The 20,047-nt window shown below is 43.0% G+C and overlaps 2 protein-coding genes and 1 long non-coding RNA gene across 4 annotated transcripts; all 3 read left to right on the top strand.

The window, feature by feature from the left end:
- The first annotated feature begins 6,365 nt into the window (after window positions 1–6,365).
- On the top strand, window positions 6,366–15,049 carry LOC144327294 (uncharacterized). The gene is made up of 2 exons (XM_077926280.1): window positions 6,366–6,755; window positions 14,856–15,049. Exons 1-2 carry the CDS (start codon window positions 6,717–6,719, stop codon window positions 14,949–14,951), a joined length of 135 nt encoding a protein of 44 aa, XP_077782406.1. The 5' UTR covers window positions 6,366–6,716; the 3' UTR covers window positions 14,952–15,049.
- Window positions 6,763–8,615, top strand: LOC144327295 (uncharacterized). Its single transcript, XR_013392341.1, has 2 exons — window positions 6,763–7,497; window positions 7,790–8,615. It is a non-coding gene; the product is annotated as an uncharacterized LOC144327295 (long non-coding RNA).
- Window positions 15,050–15,268: 219 nt separating the features above from the next.
- PTP4A1 (protein tyrosine phosphatase 4A1) lies at window positions 15,269–19,459 on the top strand. Of its 2 annotated transcripts, none has more exons than XM_077926279.1 (5): window positions 15,269–15,409; window positions 16,422–16,514; window positions 16,764–16,894; window positions 17,367–17,441; window positions 18,154–19,459. In XM_077926279.1, exons 1-5 carry the CDS (start codon window positions 15,305–15,307, stop codon window positions 18,308–18,310), a joined length of 561 nt encoding a protein of 186 aa, XP_077782405.1. In that variant the 5' UTR covers window positions 15,269–15,304; the 3' UTR covers window positions 18,311–19,459. The 2 variants fall into 2 exon arrangements, with proteins under 2 accessions (XP_077782405.1, XP_077782404.1); XM_077926278.1 differs by having other exon boundaries at window positions 18,150–19,459.
- Window positions 19,460–20,047: the final 588 nt, after the last annotated feature.

The raw sequence follows: 20,047 nt of genomic DNA, 5'->3' as shown, positions 1-20,047 counted from the left end.
AATTGTAGTCTCAAAACATCTGGAGGGCCGAGGTTGAGGAAGCCTGCTCTGCCTCCACTGTTGAAGGCAGCTGCTGTGGAGGGAATGCTGCTGCAGTCAGGTCCTGCATTCGAGCTTCCCAGGCATCTGTGAGAACAGGATGCTGGACTAGATGGGCCATTGGCCTCATCTAGCAGGCTCTTCTTATGTCTTTATGTTCTATTCCGTTTGCGTTCCCTTTAAATATATAGAAATGCACTACAAATTGCTAGGATCCTTTATTGACCTTTATTTTTATTGTTCTTATTCATTAACTGTAATGTTATGTAAAAAGATACAAAAACCAATAAATGGTATACATTTAAAAATTGCAGGAGTGGTTGTAACTGCAAAAGCCCTACACAGTTTAAAAAAGCAAGGGATTCTTTGTGTTTCTGTATAATGATTGTTTTATATGATATCTGATCCAAATTAAATCTAAAGATTCTGATCTTAAGAATGGAGATGGGCAAATGCTGGAGAGATTATGAAGTGTCACAAACGCTTATCAGCAGGAACAAGCAAATAATTGTTTTTCAAAACAGCTAGACAATCCACTGCAAATAATTATAGTTCAAAGGATACTTTTTGATAGATTATATCAGTGTGCCCTATTTCAACTCCCAGGTCAAATTTTATGGAATGTCTCTGCAGCAGTCATTATAGAGGGAGGGAAATCCAGCACTGTTGATTATCTGTAAGGATTTCTTATGTTTTCCATTAGAATAACCACTGATAAAATGCCTCTCTTATATCTAAAACTGAAAATGACACCATTGTTACTCTGTAGCCTTAGCTCCTTTCATCTCTAGATCCTAAAGGTGTGGTTTTTTGTCATTGGAGCCTGAAGCCATGTCTTTGCATTGCTAAGTAAAATGTGTAATCAAATTAACGAACTTTCCTTGCCAAAACCATTTTTTCCAGAACTACTACTTCTTTGACGATCACTCGTAGCCGAGTAAGATTGTCTTCCATAAACACGGTTTTAACAATGAGTCCATAAGTGACTGCGGAGGCCAATTATGGACCCACACCTCCTTCCACAGTGGGGACATTGGTTTCCGGCTGGGAGTTGATCACAGTGTGGATTTGCCAAGCGTGCCTTCCTCTTAGCACGTTTTTCCCTTGAGTTATGAGTTCAAGTGTCTTCAAAGTCTATAACATGTTTGGTAAAGGCTGTTCTCCAACTGGAGCGCCCACAGGCCAATGTTTCCCAGTTGTCGGTGTTTATACTACATTTTTAAAGATTTGCCTTGAAACAGTCTTTAAACCTCTTTTGTTGACCACCAGCATTACACTTTCCATTTTTAAGTTCGGAATAGAGTAGTTGCTGTGGAAGACGATAATCAGGCATCCGCACAACATGACCAGTCCAACAAAGTTGATGTTGAAGAATCATTGCTTGAACACTGGTGATCTTTGCTTCATCCGGTACACTGAACTGTTAACAATCAGGTGTTAACAAATACAATCCTTTGTGGGTTTTGTTGGGATTATCTATGAGCATGTCTGCTTATTCAATAATCATAATGATAATAGTAATGATAATAATAACAACAATAAAGTGATGCATAATAAAGTGATGCAATTCAAAGCATCTCATAATTTAATGAAAGCTGTCTATGTTCTGTACCATTAGTTTACCCAATCTATACCAGTCCTGAACCAAGCACAGGTAGGTGATTCAAGAGATTTTTTGTTTGAATGAGAACACAGTTCTGGCATGATGCTCTAGTCTACTTCACTTATAGATTTTTAAAATACCAAAAGCACTTCATATATAGTATATGTCCTTAATTATTACCTCTCTGTGGCAGAGAAGACTGGAATTAAATGTGATTGATTTCCCAAAGTTTTGTTGTTGGGGGAGAGGAAGGATCTGTGTGGGATGCAGTTTGATATACTCCCAGTTTGTGTGGAGAAAGGAGTTCACCCTTTGATGCATGCCAGTTCTTCAAGGCAGATCCCTAGCATATCAATGTAAAGCCAATGCAATTCTGGGCCTCATCAATAGGAGTATAGCATCTAGATCAAGGGAAGTAATAGTGCCACTGTATTCTGCTCTGGTCAGACCTCACCTGGAGTACTGTGTCCAGTTCTGGGCACCACAGTTCAAGAAGGACACTGACAAACTGGAACGTGTCCAGAGGAGGGCAACCAAAATGGTCAAAGGCCTGGAAATGATGCCTTATGAGGAACGGCTAAGGGAGCTGGGCATGTTTAGCCTGGAGAAGAGGAGGTTAAGGGGTGATATGATAGCCATGTTCAAATATATAAAAGGATGTCACATAGAGGAGGGAGAAAGGCTGTTTTCTGCTGCTCCAGAGAAGCGGACACGGAGCAATGGATCCAAACTACAAGAAAGAAGATTCCACCTAAACATTAGGAAGAACTTCCTGACAGTAAGAGCTGTTCGACAGTGGAATTTGCTGCCAAGGAGTGTGGTGGAGTCTCCTTCTTTGGAGGTCTTTAAGCAGAGGCTTGACAACCATATGTCAGGAGTGCTCTGATGGTGTTTCCTGCTTGGCAGGGGGTTGGACTCGATGGCCCTTGTGGTCTCTTCCAACTCTATGATTCTATGATTCTATGATTCTAATGTAGATCTTCCCAAACTGCTATTGTTGGTTAAGGATGGTAGTGTGTGTCCCCCTAAAGCAGGCATGGCCAAACTAGGCCCTCCAGATGTTTTGGGACTACAACTCCCATCATCCCTAGCTAACAGGACCAGTGGTCAGGGATGGTGGGAATTGTAGTCCCAAAACATCTGGAGGGCAAAGTTTGGCCATGCCTGCCCTAAAGCAATGCTCAAAGTAAGGTGGAATGATACTCCACTTTCTCAGATGAACTAAAAACCATCCCACTTCTTTTACATAGATAACTATGCCTCTCCTAATCTGAAACCAACCTATCCCACGTTTTCTCTTTACACTTTGAGCCCTGCAGCCACTTCCTGTTATGGATCAGAGCCAACACAAATATAAGACAGAAAATCAGGTCTTAGTAATCTTTTCTAATAGCAGTGTGCTCAGAAAATGTTGACTGATGCAACTTCAGGGTGAGAGTTAAGCAAATAAATACTTTTTAAAATGTCATATCTCAATATAGTGCTAATTTATATGAATAAAGCATTAAGAAGGGTGCAAATGACTGTATAGGCATAAGCAGATAAAACCTGCATATTGGATTTTAAACCAGGACATACCTGGTTTATAATCACAAAACTCAAAAGGGTTTGTCTTAATAGGTGCGGCTGATGCGCAAACAGGTAGGTCAATATGTTTCCTGTAAACAGCTACAGGTTCCACTGCACCTTCTTTTCTGTAATGCCAAACACGTTTTCCTACAGTCAGATTCTATCTGTAATATGGATGCCTGCCTGGAGGTTGTAAAAGGATCTCAGAGGCAACCCAACAAACACATTTCTAAAGATGATTTGAGGTGCTTTCTTAGCTGAAGATGTTGAAATGCAAAATGATTTTGGTCTCATGTTCACAGAACTGCAGTTATTCTGGCCTGATATCAATAGAAGTGTATTTTATAAGAAATTCTCTGGCACTGAATAGCATCATGGGGGTGATGCTGTGGGTGGATTTGGAAAACTCTTTCATCTTTTAAATGTGAACAAAATTTCTCTAGCTTGTGGAAGCACTTTTGTACCCACCCCCACCCCCCGTTCCCCAAATTAACAATGTGCAGTTTATCCATCAGTTTTGTTTATTTAAGTATTTTTAATGCACCTTTCAGTTCTGTGGCAAAATCCCTTTCAAAGTCTATTCATCGTCTACATTTTGTTGATCGTTTTGGAAACGAAAGGTTATCCTCTCTTGAATCCTAAACTGAGTATCAGATTTTCTACGGCAACCATTTCTCTCCCTCCTAGTTTTATTCTTATGGGAACTTCAGGAATAACCACCATTGTTTGCAATCAATATGCATTTAACACAGAGTAAAGTAAGGAATGAAAGGCAGGGAGTGATGGGATGATTGTTGCATTGGCAAAGGTCACTGTGGAGCAGGTGTGGGGACCCTTTGCCACTAGGCATACTTTCTGGGGTTGATGGGAATTGTTGTGCAGTAGTATCTGAAGAGCCAAAGGTTCCCAGTACCTGCTCTATAGCAATAGTTCTCAACCTTTTCAGACCAAGGACCCACTTGTAGTCCAGACATGCATCTAAGAATCCATTTTTCAGTTTTACACTATATATTTGTAAGTAAGAGACCCACACCTTAGGTCCGGCCACCTAAATCCACAAGTGGATGCAGATCCACAAGATGAAGACCAATGCTCTTGAGCATAGCTGTCAACTTTCAGATCTGAAAATAATATCAGCAGCCTCGAAAATAAGGGATCAGCAGCCTCACCTGTCCCGGGGACAGTCTACGGGATATCTAACAATCCGGGATAGCAGCGGGAAACGGCGCATGAATAAGGGAATTTCCCACCAAAAAAAGGGAAGGTTGACAGCTATGCACTGGAGTCTAGTTGTTTCAGTCTCGAAAAAATAAGTAGTTAACCTGCATCTATAAACTGTTTTAGCTGTCCTATTGTATAGTGCTAGAGTTACTGCTAGGATCACTTCCTTCCAATTAAAAGAAATATAAATTCCATAGAGGAAGCTAAATTAACTGTGTAAAAGTTCACCAGGAGTTAGTTTTGGTCTCCATTTCAATGCCATTGAGCAATTTTGGCACAAGGGAAGTCATAGTAAGAATGTATTGTTGACCTGGAACAAGGGTGGAATTTGGTCTTTCAAATTTCAGCAGCGACCTGTGTGAGGCCCAAATTCAGCACATGCCCCTCCTGCCTTTCCTTCTTTTCTGCTCAGTCCACTGTCATAGTTGCAGTGCCCTGCAGCACCCCCTAGATTTGGCACCCAGTGCAACCCAAAGTTTCCTGTGAAGAGGGTGTGAGCCCCATGCATCTCCCATTTTAGAATTTCAGCAATACTTCCAGACATGGGCATAGCCAGGATTTTTGTTAGGGGGAGCATAATCGATGTGATTGGTCAGTTAGCAGCTGCCCCTCTGCCCCCCCCCCCAGCCTATGCTCATGCTTCCAGAAATATACTGCAGTTGAAACAAAGTTGCTACAAAGCAGTCCAGGTTGTGGATAGACCTGAAATGTTTTCCCCCTCAGGCTGCAATCCTTATAGCTCTGGGTTTGTGCATGTTAAGTTTCATGGATCTCAACAGGACTTGCTCCGAAGTGCGTTTGAGCTGCAACTCTTCTTGTACAAACCACATAGCAAGCAGCTGTTTAAGGTCACCGCTGTCAACATGGCAGTGTAAATTTACATTGCTTCAATTCAACAAAAACTTTGCAAAGTCTCGTGGGACTTTTTTTACCTCTTGACACAAGCACACAAAACCACCTTCTCAGAAGAGGACCACAATGAATCTGTTATGGTGCCACAAAACATATTTCAGGGATGACCCCAACAAATGCCTTCCTACAGACCCAGACGTCGACCCGCTGCTGCTTTCACCGTTCCCGACCACGGGCTCTGCTGCCGTGGAGCGGCGACTGACGGCAGCCGTCACCCCTAACATCTTTATGTGCGACTCAGGGATTTGCCCCCGCGGAAGGCAGTTCATGAAATGGAAACTTCTCAACCTGCAGGGAGTTTATGCCGCAGCAATACACCACACCTGTTAAACTGGCGAGGGTCTGCAACATTATTTCTGAGCAGGTGGGGCGTGTGTGTGTGCGCGCGCTCGCTCGCTCGCTCTACTGCAACGCTGAGGTGGTTTCTCTTCTCAAAGGGACTCAATACAGTCAGAAGCACCCGCCTCTCAAGGCAGCCGCTTATCCGAAGAATTCCGGCTCTGGCCTTTCAAAGGCAAACAGCGCAAGGGAGGCTCGCAGCGAGGACACCAATCAGGGCCGGCGCTTGCCTCGCTCCGCCCTTCTGCAGGCGCCACCTCCCCGCCCGCGGCCACCGCTTGCTTGCTCGCAGGCCGACTTTCTACCAAACCGGTTCTCACCGGCTCCCTCCGCCTTTAGCCTCTTCCTTTTCCCCGCCCTTTCCTCCCTCCTCCTCTTCTAAATCCCCGCCCACCGCCACACGCCTGACCGTGGCCGCGCGCGCGCCCTTCCGACGCCTCCGATTGGCCGGGCGCCGCCGCTCGCGGGAGGCGTTTGTGACGCGGCAAAGCTTCCGAGCTCCCCCCCCCCGCCCTGCTTTTCGTAAAGGCAACGGGTTAGGGGGTTGGAGAGGAACGGGGCGGGGCGTCGCATGACACGCGCGCGCCGGAGAGCGGGGCGGCGCTTAAAGACAGCCACGCCCACTCCAGCCTCTCCGCTTTTCCGCTTGCCTTGCGCAGAAGAGCGCGCGAGCAGAGGCCCCGCCGCAGCTCCTCCCCGAGCCCCTCCCACGCCCTGCCGCTTTTCCTTTCTGCCGTCAGAGCCGCGTTAGCAACACCGCCGCCGCCGCTACCAGAAGCAGCAGCAGCAGCAGCGAGAGCAAGAGCAAGAGGAGCTCCTCCTCCTCCTCGTGTCCGCGCGCGCGCCCCCCCTCTTCGGTCTCTCCCCCCCCTTCTCTCTCTCTCTCTTTCTCTCCCCCTCCGGCTCCTCCTCCGCCCTGCATGGTCCATCGCCGCCGCCCTGCTCCGGCACCACCACCACCGCGGCCGCCTCCGCTTCCCTCAGGCTCAGCTCCTCCTGCCCTCGGCGGTGGCGCCCTCAGCACCCAGGCTGTATGATCAGGCTACAGTCTTCAATGAGTAACCATATTCCTGTGAGTAACGGGCGACCCTCTCGCCGCCTCTAATCACCGTTTTTTCCCTCCCCCCCCCCCAATCTCTCTTTCTCTCCCTCCATGTTCGTTTCTTTGTTCCTTGGGCCCCGACGGCGTTTCCAGCAGGCGGGCGGGCATGTCGTGGAAGCGCCCCCCCCCCTTTCCAGCTGAGGCGCCGTCCTCTCAGGCGAGGCGGCGGCGGCACACAAAGCCTCCATTCTCTTCTAGAAAAGGGAGGAGGACGCCGCTCCCTCAACCTGTTCTTCTTTCTCTGGGCTCCTTTCCCCACGTCGCTGTGAAAGCGGCGGCAGATGGCCGCGTCCTGACTCGACTGGGCCATGGAGGGGAGGCATAGAGTGAGAAAAGGGGGCTTCGACTCCCTTTCCGAAGGAGGCGTCTGGGCGGGAGGCGGCGGTGTCGCCACTGTCTGGAAGGGGTGGGGTGGGGGGAGAAGTAGGAGCCACGCGGATGGAGGGAGCGAAGCAGCAGCAGCAGCAACAAGCATCTCGATGTTTGCGGTCGGCACGGAGGGGGGAGGGCGTCGGTTAGCCTGCAAGCCCCACCGCCATGCTGCATGGGGTGGGGGTTTACATGCCCCTGCCGCGCGCGCCACGTGCCCCCCCCGCTTCCTTTCAATCCGTGCCCGGCCCATCGGGGGTTGTCTCTGCGGCGTGTCTCTCGACCTTTAAACCCCGTCGCGACGACGTGTCGTTTGCCCGATGCCCCCCCCTTTTTACGCCGGGTGGCGGCGCGCTGCTTTTGGGGGGGGGCACCGGCCCGCGTGTATCCCCTGAAAGCCCCCACCAGTTGGGAGGCGAAGGATGGAACCAAGGGAACAGAGCAAGGATTGCCGGTGGCGGGTGGGGGGAGAAACACGAACACACACACACGTACGTTGGTGAAATCGTGCGTGTTTAAAATAGGGGAACAAGTGTATTCGATCGCAAACGCCAGCCTCAACAATTCGGATTCCGCCTCCGCTTGTCTTAAAGCGGGTTCAGATGGGACGCCGCGTGCAGAAAGATTTGGGACAGTTCTTATTGAGTACAGTAGTCATTAGTCGCCTCTTCCCATACTCTGGATGACTGCAGCTCCGTTAGAAAAGGCCAATCCGCCCTTGGTGCCTACCTCTGCCCAAGAGATGCACCCGATCCTAGGCAGCGCGAATGAAGCACGCCAGATTCCCCCCCCCCCCGAATTGTATCAATGGGCTTCGCTGTGAGTCGTGACTCCGGGAAAGGAAGCGGGGGCGTTTCTCTCCGCCCCTTGCTGCGTGGCTCGGTTCGTTGAGGTGAGGAAAGGAAACAAGTCGAGACATGTCCCGGCCGCTACCTGGCCACGGCGGGGCTATTGCGCTTCCGAGTGTGACTCACCACTGGGGGGGGGGGTGAAGGGAGAGTGGAGAGGACATCTGGCGGGGCTGGGTCAGCTTTCCCGTCTCACTGCTGTCTGCATGCAGATGACGAGCACGCTGCTTCCCGCTCACGCTGCAGTCACACGCCGGAAGAAGGTGGAACCGCAAAAAGGACGCGATCGGGGCAAAAAGATTTTTTTGCCAGGTTTCCTGCGCAGTCAGTTGCTAGGGTGGGAAGAGAGCGACAGTCTGGAACACGACCTCGTGTCTGCTTTGCTAGGGAGACCCTGTCACTTGGGCTGAGGAAGCATGTACTTGTGTGTCATGTGAGAAGCATATTAAGTGTCAAAAAAGGTGATGTGGTTTATAGGTTTTGAGTTAACAAGGCAGTCAATCTTGCGGCTGAGTCACAGGATTGTATTTACTGTAATTTGGAACATCCTGGTAAGTTTGTTTATATGAGGCCATGATGTGCTGTAAGTCTAAGAGGACTTCAACACCCCCCCCCCAAATTATGAAGGTATCTCCCCCAAAAAAAAATCAAGTTATTTTCTAAACACTTGGGGAATGGTTGGTTTGCATATTTTTCAAAGTAATTTCTAAAGTCAATAACCAATAAATTTTTGAATTACTGTAGTTAAGATGTCCACATTCCTCGATTGTTTTTGAGACTCCATACAAATGTTTTGGCTACTTAAGAAAAATTGTAAAAGCTATAATTGGCTAAAGGCAGTGATAATGATCTTTTTTCATGGAACAGGGTGTACCATAATCAATCCAGATTCATTTTGTAAGCAGAAATTAGAACCTAATCAAAATCAGTGGGGATTTGTAAAGACACATTGAACAGTTCTTAAATCTAACATATCCTTTGAGTCTGGAGGAGTTTCTACTGCTGGCTGTCTTTTGCTGTAGCCTGAATTTTTAACTGGAGGAGGCAATTATTCATGTATCATGAAATGGCTACCATGCCTGCTCACTGATTCAGGCACCTGCCCCATCCCAATTCCAGAGCTTCCACCTCCTCAGAAGTTCCTTCTGTTATTCCTCCTTCTTGTCATTTGTCACTTTTCCCATTCAATCTGCTTCTTGCACCTTCCCACACACTTCTAATCAAGCTATTTTTCTGCAGTTCTCAGGGCTAGCATTTTCATCTTGGTTTCTTCCTATGGTTCTAGGCAGTTTCCAATGGCTTTCCAGCCATGTCATGCTCTACAGCTCACTTGCTTGTCCTGATGCTTTGAGTGTGGTTGCTAGTGTAGGATGTGGGGAGGAAACAGGAAGAACCTAAAGTGGCTGAGTTCAATAAATGCATATGCTATTTAGTTTGAAAGACTTTAGGACTCTTCGCAACATGGCAGAAGCTTTTTTACCTTCAAAAATCTGCACGAAGCCCAAGGCTGTTGTCATTTGTCTAAATAAAATAGCAACTTTAGTTTCAGTAGGACTTGGAGCAGACTTGTTTGTAACAGTTTCCCTGTCGCAATAAAACTTGGAACATGTAGTTCAGGTAGGCAAATACCATGCAGAGTAGGAACATATGAAATTACTAATTAAGCCACAATATATTCCTCTGTTTCAGTGACAACTGTTTGTGGTGGTCAGTTTGCTTGTCAGAGACAACCACTATTAATTTACAACTGGGCTGAAACTATAATAAATAGTTCTGATAGTGCAATAACTTTTGATACACAGTGGAGCTTACCTGTGTGACCCTTAGTTCTGACAGTTCCCCAGTCATCCAGAGCAGATTAATTTGTCTTGAAAAGAGAGCATCTTGTGCAAAGAGGAATGAACTAGTACTAAGTTTAAAACGTGTTGACTATAATAAGTGAACTCTCAGATTACAGGATAAATAGATAAATTTTGCTATGGTCAAATTTCTATTTTAGTTTCATAGCCTTCAATTTCTTCTCTCCTTTGTCTTCTGTTGCTACAGTGTTCTTTTAAAAGTTGTTCTGTTATGTTTATGTGCTGCCCTTTTATCTTAACTGTACATTTAAGAAGTTCTTATATTTAAAAGTACTGGGTTGTCTCCAGGGCTATCTTTCCATTAACAGAAGGTTCTGGTGATTTAAATGATTTAACCCTTGCTCTTCTGCATCACTCCTCACCACCTAAAGCCACACACACACTCACCACCTCTGGAGTAGATTGGGACAGGAACTCCAGAGGAAAGAGGAGGAACATCAGCAAGAAGCACCACTTTCACCATTGCATTTAAGGGGCAGGAATTTATGCTGAATCAAAGCCACCAGTGAACAGAAGGACTGTATTGGCTACAATGAGGTTCCTTCTGTGGAGGTTCTCATACTGTTCCAGAGGATCCTCCTACTCTCGAGAGCATATTTGGGGAGTAGGCAAAAAATGCATTGCTCCCACACTTCAGTGTGCAGAACTCTTCCCTGGGGGTCTCTGGATCCCACCATTATCGTTAATTGTTATGTTCAGTATTATATGAACTGGCTGTTTTATATTGCTTACAGTGTGCAATCATAACATTGCCCAGTGAGCCATTGTAATGAGCAATAAATAAAATCGTGAACAAGAGGCATACACATAGAAGACAGGCATGGATGCCATTTAAAAACAGCATCTTGGGACCATTCCTTCCTAAATCTGAGAATGGGGGGATGCTTCCTGCAGTTTTTCTGAACACTATTTTAAATCTGTCTGATTAGGAATCTCCTTTCTTGTTCATTAAGTCTTTAATCAAACTGGTGATCCTAAACATTGCAGGCCAGTGAGCATTTCAGGATGGGAGAGAATGTCAGTTCTAAGATCATTTCTCAACAAACGCAACAACTTTTGGTGTTTCACAATTGCTGTGATTCCAAGGAGTGTATATGTCTTATCTGAGTCAGTTTGTTCCTTGGAAAAAATAAGTAAGTAGCAAGATGTTCAAATTAAAACACAGAAGCAGACTGTACTAGTTCTAGATCCACACCCCATATCAGAACATAAAGTTTTCAAGCACACAGTACGTTAAAGTGTATAAATTTTGCTCTGTGAGTTGAGAATTGCCTGCAGATGGCATTACCAGAGAAGACAAAATTTGATCTCTTGGATTAACTGATCAATATGAGTATCTTAATTGGAATGATTCCTTCTTTCTGTGTCTCTGTATAGTCAAAAGCCAAGAATGTGGTTTGGATGGTGTTAGATGATGGGCAGCTCATGTGCAGATTATTTACTCTTCTGTTGTAGAAATATCTCAGGCTTGACAGTATTTTTAAAAATGTAGTGTCTTTTTTTCTACGTACAATGCACAGTGTTTGAGAAGTTTCATGATATATGGAAACTTACCATTCTTGAGTTTCATCAAAATAAAGTTGGCATACTGATGAGAATTCAATGCTTCTCTTGGGTTTGTTACTATAACCATGACAACTCAGCTGCCTTGGCCTGAGAAAGAGTTATCTTTAAGAACATCTGTGGGTGCAGCTGTTTGGGGGCAGCTAATTATTTATTTGGTGTTGGCTCATATTAAATTCTTTATCTGCACTCCCTTCAACCTGCCTCCTTTCAGACAAGCCCTACCTTGTGGTTCAGAATTGACATGGTAGTATTATAGGGTAGTTATTGTTCTGGCAAAAATAAGTAAATGGATGCATTGGTGTCTTATTACAACTGTTTTATTAAATGGGTGTGTGGGGGAAATAATCACATTTCATGAATAAGATACAGTTTGAAAATAAGCAGTCTAAAGCATCCTTCCCCAATACAGTGCCCTCCAGATGTTGCTGGAGTATAACTTGCATTGGCTCCTACCAGCATGATCAGGGATGTTATAGTTCAACAACCTCTGAAGGGCACCAGCTTAAGGAAGCTACTATATATTTGTTGAACAATTTTGATTCATAATTTCAGCTGCAGTAGTATGGTAGAAAAGTAGCATAAACCTATCTTGTCCTCATAACGAACTCAAGAGGCATATGGCTCAGAGTTTATTGGCTGACTGAAGATTAGCTTTTTAGTAAATTGTGGGTTAGGATCATTGTTGGTTTTGATTTAAAGTCCACTGTCCACTATAACACTGATTGTAATTGTGTAGAGACTGTAGGATTACCTGCATGGTGTTACAACTGTGCTAGTGGAATGGTTGAATATATTCACTAATGCTGTTACATGGCCTTTCCTCAGTAATAATTGCACTGGCCCTGTGTAAACTGTAAAGTGGCCATTCCATTTCTTTTCTCCATAGCTCTTGGATCTACCAGTCCTAATTGATTCTCATCTAGTGATTTCAACTTCAAATGCCCCCTGCTTGCTATCCTCTTCCTTGTATCTATAGAATCCAGATCACATCTGGTTTATCATTTTTAATGTTAAATTACCAACAAGCAATGGGTATGTATCCAAACATTGGCTGAATAAGCCCCTCCCCTAAACTTGCCAGACCTCTGTTCTTACACTTCAGCTGCGGCATTTGGCAGGACTCCTTGTATTTAAATTGGGTTTGCACCCATTCACAGATGGTACATACGGTATATGCAACAAGGTGTATACTTGAACCACCTCACAAGCAATCTTGCCTTCTACAGCTCATATGCCATATGGGTATCCCCCCATTCCCCCCACAAAGCGAGGCGGAAAATTTTAAAGTTCTCTGCCTTGCTTACAAGAGTCTGGGAGGTTTTTTGCGAGTTCCGGTGTTTAATTTTTGTTATTTCAGCTGAATGGCCTTCAACCATGTAAAGTTTAAATTGTGTATGTTGTGAGTGACCTGTATAGCTTATAATTCTTTAGGTGCATGTGTTACTGGAACTTGCTTAATTTGGTCAAGCTTTAAAACTTCTGTAAAAACTTACATGAAGCAATCAGATTACCGTATTTTTCCATGTATAACACCCGCCCCCTGTGTATAAGACATCCCCTATTTTTGGGGACTCAAAATTAAGAAAAGGGGGCGGGGGAGATTTCCCCCATGTATAAGACTACCCCCTTTTTAACATTATTTTAAAGTAAAAAAACCTAGTCTTATACACGGAAAAGTACGGCATGCCTTGGAGCATGCCTCGTTTCTCCCCACAGTAATATGCTGCTAACTTGCAATCCCTGGTTAACCATCCCAGTGTGTGTTTCTGCAGTGGGAAAACTTGTTTGCTTGGAGTTCTTTGATTTCAACCTCTGTGCTATAATTGTAGTTGTTGCAGGAAATATTTACCATACTTTTCCTTGTATAAGACTAGGTTTTCCCCTCTAAAATAATGTTTTAAAAGGGGGTTGTCTTATACACGGGGGTAACCTTCCCCTATTTTCATATATTTGAGTCCCCAAAAATAGGGGCTGTGTTAGACACTGAAAAATTTGGTAATTCTCCCAGTAATGAACATTGCTTTAGTAAAACTGCTTTCATCATCTTGAACGAGGAGGCTACTTGGAACTTGCCATTTACTGGCTTAACTGCCAGTGGCCATGAACCCCCCTGAATGGTAACAATTGTATCATGAACAGTGTTATAATCACACTGAAATTCCTGTAGGTGGCTTGCTTCTAAGCATGAAAACCATTGATTTTGATAAGCCCTTTAAGACCCATAGGCAGGACCCCGAAGAGAGGGTTCTCATTAGTAGATGCACCATCTTGCCATTAAATATGTATTATTGAAGTGTCCTGCTTCAGCATCCAAACTCTTGATACAAACTGCTGATTCCCAACCTAAGTAAATTGAGTTCATTGGCATTTTTTTCTCTATTAAGCACTTCATCATTTTAATAACTGTCTTCTGAATTAAGTTTGAGTCAGGTTTAATGCTGGTTTTACTTAGAAAAGTAGGTTGCATATCACATTCCAGTTTGGATTTTGTTTTGTTTTTAAACATTAATACCACTCTTACAAATAATATTTCAAGGGATGGTCATCCATCCTGTTTCACTCACCTGTTTCACTCACCTCCTCCCTTCTCTGAAAACGTGGCAAATGCTATACAGCAGCTGCCTTCTCCTATACAAAGGAACTATAACCTGTAAAGGATTGTTCCTGTCTTAAATAGCCAGTGTAATGTTCACCTGGGGCTACAGTGACCAGAGTTCTGGTCTCTGGTTATCTATGGGGTTGTGGGTTACCATAGGGCTAAACGGATGACCATACACCTTATTCACAGGATTGTTAATAAATCAAAAAACACCACTATTGTTGCCTCCAAGTCATTCAGAATTTGTGTAATGTATACATGTTGTGATAAACAGGGTTTCATTTGGGAGGCCATGTGACAGGCATCTTTAGATCTCTACACTCTTTAAGTTTGGAAGGAAAACTTCCTGCACCTTCTGCAGAATGGAAAGTGATCCAGAACAAAGGTCTGTTCTTGATACTAATCACTTGAGTTTGCCACCTCTTGGGAGACAGAGAGAGAGAGCTATCGAGTCTTCCTGAATGCTGTTTTTAAATTAACCTGAGGAATTGCAAGGATGATCAAAATATCTGCAATACAGTAAATTAGGTTTTCTTATTTTAGAAGAAACAAGTTTGTCTAAATCAGACATAGGCAAATCCCGGCCCTCCAGATGTTTGGGACTACAATTCCCATCATCCCTGACCACTGGTCCTGTTAGCTAGGGATGATGGTAATTGTAGTCCCAAACATCTGGAGGGCCGTACTTTGCCTATGCCTGGTCTAAATTAAGGACATTCTTAATATTGGTGGTTCATTCCTTTGTTACCTTTACCCAAGAATAAGCTATTTGTAAAGATACCTGCTCAGTCACTGACAAATGTACTCTTCTTTTTTTCTCTCTTTGCAGCAGTTCTGTGGTGTTCTTGGTCACACATTTATGGAGTTTCTGAAGGGCAGTGGGGACTACTGCCAGGCACAGCACGGCCTCTATGCAGACAAGTGAACTATAGAAATTGATTACTACTCCACCAAGAAGCCCCCTTAAGAGTGGTTACCAGAATAAGACGTGTTGAGTTGAAATTGGCAGAGCATTTTACAAAGGAGTTCAGACCTGGATGGGGTAGCCTTGCTGCACTGCCTTTCTCTTTGCCTCAGTATTACAGGATTGAAGAATTGCTGCTTCTTGTTTAGGAGGTTCATTTCATTTCCCATTGCTCCCAACTTCATGCTTGTCAGCACGGGAAACTTCAAGTGGCTTTTAGTGGAGTAGACTTCGGTTTCTCCCAATCAATTCTGCTAGGTTTTTTGTTTTTTAAAAATAGTTTTGGTCTTGTTGGACATTTTAACTAAATTAACATGGCCCGAATGAACCGCCCAGCTCCTGTGGAAATCACTTACAAGAATATGAGATTCCTTATCACTCACAATCCAACCAATGCAACCTTAAACAAGTTCATAGAGGTAAGGGTTCTTGAGTGGGAGGCTTATGTTAATTTTTGTAATGTTGAAAAGTTTGATTATAACAGTATTACTGAAATTTGCCTTAGAATAATTATGTATTACTGAAATTTGTTTCTGACCATTGAGTTGACTACCAACATGATGATCTGTTAAGAGTTAATTTAACTTTATTTCTTTTACACCACCATTCAGTCATTCCCAATACAGATTTCCTTATTGCATAGTAGTTGCATGTTCAAGAATTCCTCAAAACTGCATTTAGGTTTTTGCATGTGATGACTGCAGGGGGGTGTTCAGCTTTGCTTAGTGTGGTACAATTGCATCATGCTACATGTAGGTGAAGCTCTGAGCTGGTATAGTATAGTGACTAAGAGACTGAGCTGTGAGTCAGTTTTTAGCTCAAACCTCTGCTCTCCCATGAACTCTAGATCACCATAAATATGCCCTACACATTCAAATGTCAGTATTATCTCAGATCTATCTTGCATATGAGGATGGGAGGAACTAGATTACATTACAGGATTATGATAAGGATTACAAACAGATAATGCAAATGAAGCACGTTAAAACCATTGAAAGTGTTAAACTAATGTACAGGGCAGAAGAGGGCAACCAGAATGATCAAGTGGATAGAGCTCTACTTTCAGAGGTAATATGTGAATACCACTTGCTGGAAACTTCAAGAGAAGAGAGTGCTCTTGAGCTCAGGTCCTGCTTATGGGCATCTGGTCGGCCACTGTGAGAACATGATGTTAGACTAGATGCACCTGTGGCCTCATCCAGCAGGTGGTTCTTCTGTTCTTAAAGATATTCCTGCCCACTTGAATTGCTCTGCTATACTTCAGGTCTTTTTAGATATTTGTTAAGTAGTACTGCTTGAAGAGGTGAAGTGCAATAATTATAGGTCTTCTGAACAGCCTCTGTATTTGAAATGGTTCACAAAATTGCAATAGTCTGGGCATGAACATCAACACAGTATCATTAAGATATGTATCACTCTCTCTCCCCTTAGGAACTTAAGAAGTATGGAGTTACTACAGTAGTAAGAGTATGTGAAGCCACTTATGATACTGCTCCAGTAGAGAAAGAAGGCATTCAGGTTTTGGTGAGTAGCTTATTAAAAGGATAACATTAGCCATAGGATTTTTTAATTTCTATGGTGCAAGTGAGTGAACATGGAGGGGGAAATAATGCAGGTTGTGGTAATCTGGCCTTCAGATTTCTATGGATGTTTTAAAGCAAGAGAAGAAACGCAAATCAGGCAGTGATTTGCTAACTGTAATACAAATTAAGAAGTACTATTCTAGAATATGTGGAAGTTTAGGTAAGAAATTATTCACTTCATGCATTCCAGGATTGGCCCTTTGATGACGGAGCACCACCATCTATCCAGATTGTTGATGATTGGCTAAACCTCCTAAAAGTTAAATTCCGTGAAGAGCCTGGTTGTTGCATTGCTGTACACTGTGTTGCTGGTCTTGGAAGGTAAGCAGAACTCCAAAAGGCTATCTGCTCTGACTTCTCTACCAAACACCGATTCCATTAGCTAGTCTTACCGAGTTGGGGAATGGCTTGTAGCAAGTTACAGCTGTATGTGTATTATTGTCTTTTCAAATCAATGAAGCTTTGACTAATAAGAGTTTGCAGCCCATATATCTAGTGAATTAGCTCTTGAACAGAGTGTTAACAGGGAACCTGTAGATTTGCACTAATCTGAGCAAGGAGATCAGTATTTGTAACAGTGAATGGCAGCTTTTTGTGTTCCTCAAGCGCCAGTTTATGATGTTGGGTAATATGATACAGTTTGCATATGCAATTAATAAGATTCACTATATCCATCAGATTTTTGCAGGGCCAAAGTATAAGTGTACTATGAAATAGTTGTTTGGGTCTACAAAATGGGAGAAAATGACTATTGGGAAACATTCTGCAACGTGTGTTCTTTCCCCTCCACCAGAGCACCTGTATTAGTTGCCCTTGCACTCATTGAATGTGGAATGAAGTATGAGGATGCAGTGCAGTTCATAAGACAGTAAGTATTAAGTATCTGCCTTGTACATACCTGCCAATGACAGTTAGGAAAATCTTGAATTCCATACTTCAAAAAGTGTTGCTTTTTGTTGCTAGGACCACATACAGCACAAGGCCTAAACATCTGGCTATTTTTAATACTTCTTTAGCCCCTCTTCCCTGCGAATCGGCCAGTGCCAGGAGAGATTTTAAAGTCCTAGTCTAATAGTGGATTGTACAAGAGAAGGCAAAAAGAAGAAATGCGAAGGCTGAAGCTACAGTAGAAGTGGAATTGTAGGTGTGACTTGTACATCTGTATGTATCTCTATAACAAATTAGTGAACAGCTGAAAAAAAACAGTAAAACGAAGCCATTAAAGGCAAGAGAAGTTAACATAAATAACAAAACAGAACTCTACACACACACCCCATTTAAAAATAGTTCAAAGAGTCTCCGATTACCTAAATTATTTTTAAAGCCTGAGTGAAGTATTTACCTGGTGCCACAGAAGATTGCAAAAATGGCAACTTGGCATGCCTCCTTGGAAAGGCTATTCCATAACTGGGTACTACGGAAAGACTCTCTCCCTGGCAGTTGCTTGGCTCACTTCATTCAGCAAGCGCAGGTCCTTGGAAGAGCATATCTTAAGCATATGATACTTGGTCACAAGTGAAGTAGTGTTACTTTCAGCACTCATAATTAATATGTTCAATATTTGAATGTTTTGTAGGAAGCGCCGTGGAGCCTTTAACAGCAAGCAGCTTCTCTACTTGGAGAAATATCGTCCGAAAATGCGACTGCGTTTTAAAGATTCAAATGGTCACCGTAACAACTGTTGTATTCAGTAAAAACCAAGCTGCCTATGTTTCTGGCTTTGGAAGTAGAAGATGAAATCTATAATTGGGCAGGTTACATGAAAAAATACATGTATGTCTTAAACCAAGTTACATGAAGCTTCTATAGGTGTAGGCCACAATGTTGGCAGGAGAACAACTTTGTTTAGATTATGGTGATTATGATCTTTTTTAGAACATGAAATATACTTGGCCTTTCAAAATGTCTTATTAGTAATTTGTATCATTAAACTATCCTTAATCATGCATTTCAGGGGTTTTTTTCCATCGCAGTCCCAGTAGTCAAATCTACCATGACGTGTAGAGATTAGGTGCCAAAAGCCCAGCACACTATTTCTGTATACCACAGTGTAGTTCTTAGTAACTACAGCTATCTGGACCATTGCCCTATTAGCAGCTGTCTTCTGTTTTGTGGATAGGGCTTCATAGAATAATCTGCCTATTCACTATATTTTGTCTCTCACAATCACACTAGAATGAGTATCAGGATTTGCACACGATTAACTGTCAATTACTTCTGGTACCCTAGACTTTTGTTATTTAACCCTCTTCATTCACCTACATTCTCTGGTTAACTCATAGAAAACAATCCTTCACGCTATACAGAAGCACACAAGTCTTTAATGTCTCCAGACAAAAAAGCCTTACAGTTAAATAAATATTGGCACTAAATGTGCAACTTAGCAGAGGGCCTGTGAAAGGATGAGAGGGGACTAATAAATATTTCTAGTAAAATGTTGCCTTTTGTCTTGTGCAGGAAGTATAGAATATGCCCTTTACTTTAGTAAATAATTTTTTAATGTAGAAATGCTTTATTGTAGCTGAACACTCTTAATCATACATTTCTGAAGATCTTGTAATTTCTTTTATTGTACTTCTTGAAAGTTGTTTACCAACTATTGCTTTGTTAGAAGTGATTTTGTTTTGTTTTTTCTTGAGTTTCTGCCATGAATTTGGCAGACCTCTGTAATATTTTGTATGCCTTTTGACCTGCGTAACTTAATATTTGGATACTTGATAATTTGTTATGTAATTGATAAAATGGTGGTGTGTATTAATGTTAAACCATATATTTATACTGTTTTGGGAATGTGTGGTTATAGTACTGTGGGAGAAATAATTTGCCAGTGTTCACCAGCTTGTAAAATCTAGTGTGAGAGCTCATCTAAATAAACTCAAAACTGCATTGCAGTGTACCTGGAATTTTCTCTTTGGGGCAAGGGAGGGTAGGGAAGCGCTCTGATTTACAGCTTCGATGAATATACTTGAAGTGGAAATCACAGTTCAAGAAGCATATTAATTCCCCTGTGGTAAATACATGTTGGGTTCTCTCTCTCTCTCTCTCTCTTTCTCTCTCTGTGCGTGCATGTGTGTGTGTGTGTGTGTGTGTGTGTGTGTGTGTGTGTGGTGTAACTGAATTTGTTCTTAGTAAGTAACATGGTTCAGAAAAACACGGAAGCATTAAGCGTTTTTCAGTAAACTTGTTATATTTGTAACATAAAATGGGATTATTATTACTTAATAATTTATATTGTTCTGCAGAGCAACACTGTGTTTTTAAAAACCAGTAATTTAACTGTATATGGTACACACCATTCTTCAGAGCTCGCTGCTTGGATCATGAATGTGCAAGTAACATTTTACCATCTATTTCAGTATATCCACAGTATTTCTCCCAAGACACACAAGGCAGCAACACTATTTTATTGGGACAAATGCATTGGAAGCAACTTAATATACTGGATACTTTGAGCAAGTTCTTTAGCGACATGTT

The sequence above is a fragment of the Podarcis muralis genome, chromosome 3, assembly GCF_964188315.1.
Source record: "Podarcis muralis chromosome 3, rPodMur119.hap1.1, whole genome shotgun sequence".
NCBI classification, from domain to species: Eukaryota; Metazoa; Chordata; class Lepidosauria; order Squamata; family Lacertidae; genus Podarcis; species Podarcis muralis.
The sequence above is the reverse complement of the archived record's forward strand: the minus strand, read 5'-3'. Positions and strand labels throughout refer to the sequence as shown.

What these genes read in the sequence shown, in the direction of transcription:
- PTP4A1 (XM_077926279.1), top strand. Translation starts at nt 15,305, where the DNA reads ATGGCCCGAATGAACCGCCCAGCTCCTGTGGAAATCACTTACAAGAAT. An exon ending in AAGAAGGCATTCAGGTTTTG is followed by an intron (nt 16,515 to 16,763) that starts GTGAGTAGCTTA and finishes CATGCATTCCAG; the next exon opens with GATTGGCCCTTTGATGACGG. An exon ending in TGTGTTGCTGGTCTTGGAAG is followed by an intron (nt 16,895 to 17,366) that starts GTAAGCAGAACT and finishes CCCCTCCACCAG; the next exon opens with AGCACCTGTATTAGTTGCCC.
- LOC144327294 (XM_077926280.1), top strand. Translation starts at nt 6,717, where the DNA reads ATGATCAGGCTACAGTCTTCAATGAGTAACCATATTCCT. An exon ending in CAATGAGTAACCATATTCCT is followed by an intron (nt 6,756 to 14,855) that starts GTGAGTAACGGG and finishes CTCTCTTTGCAG; the next exon opens with CAGTTCTGTGGTGTTCTTGG.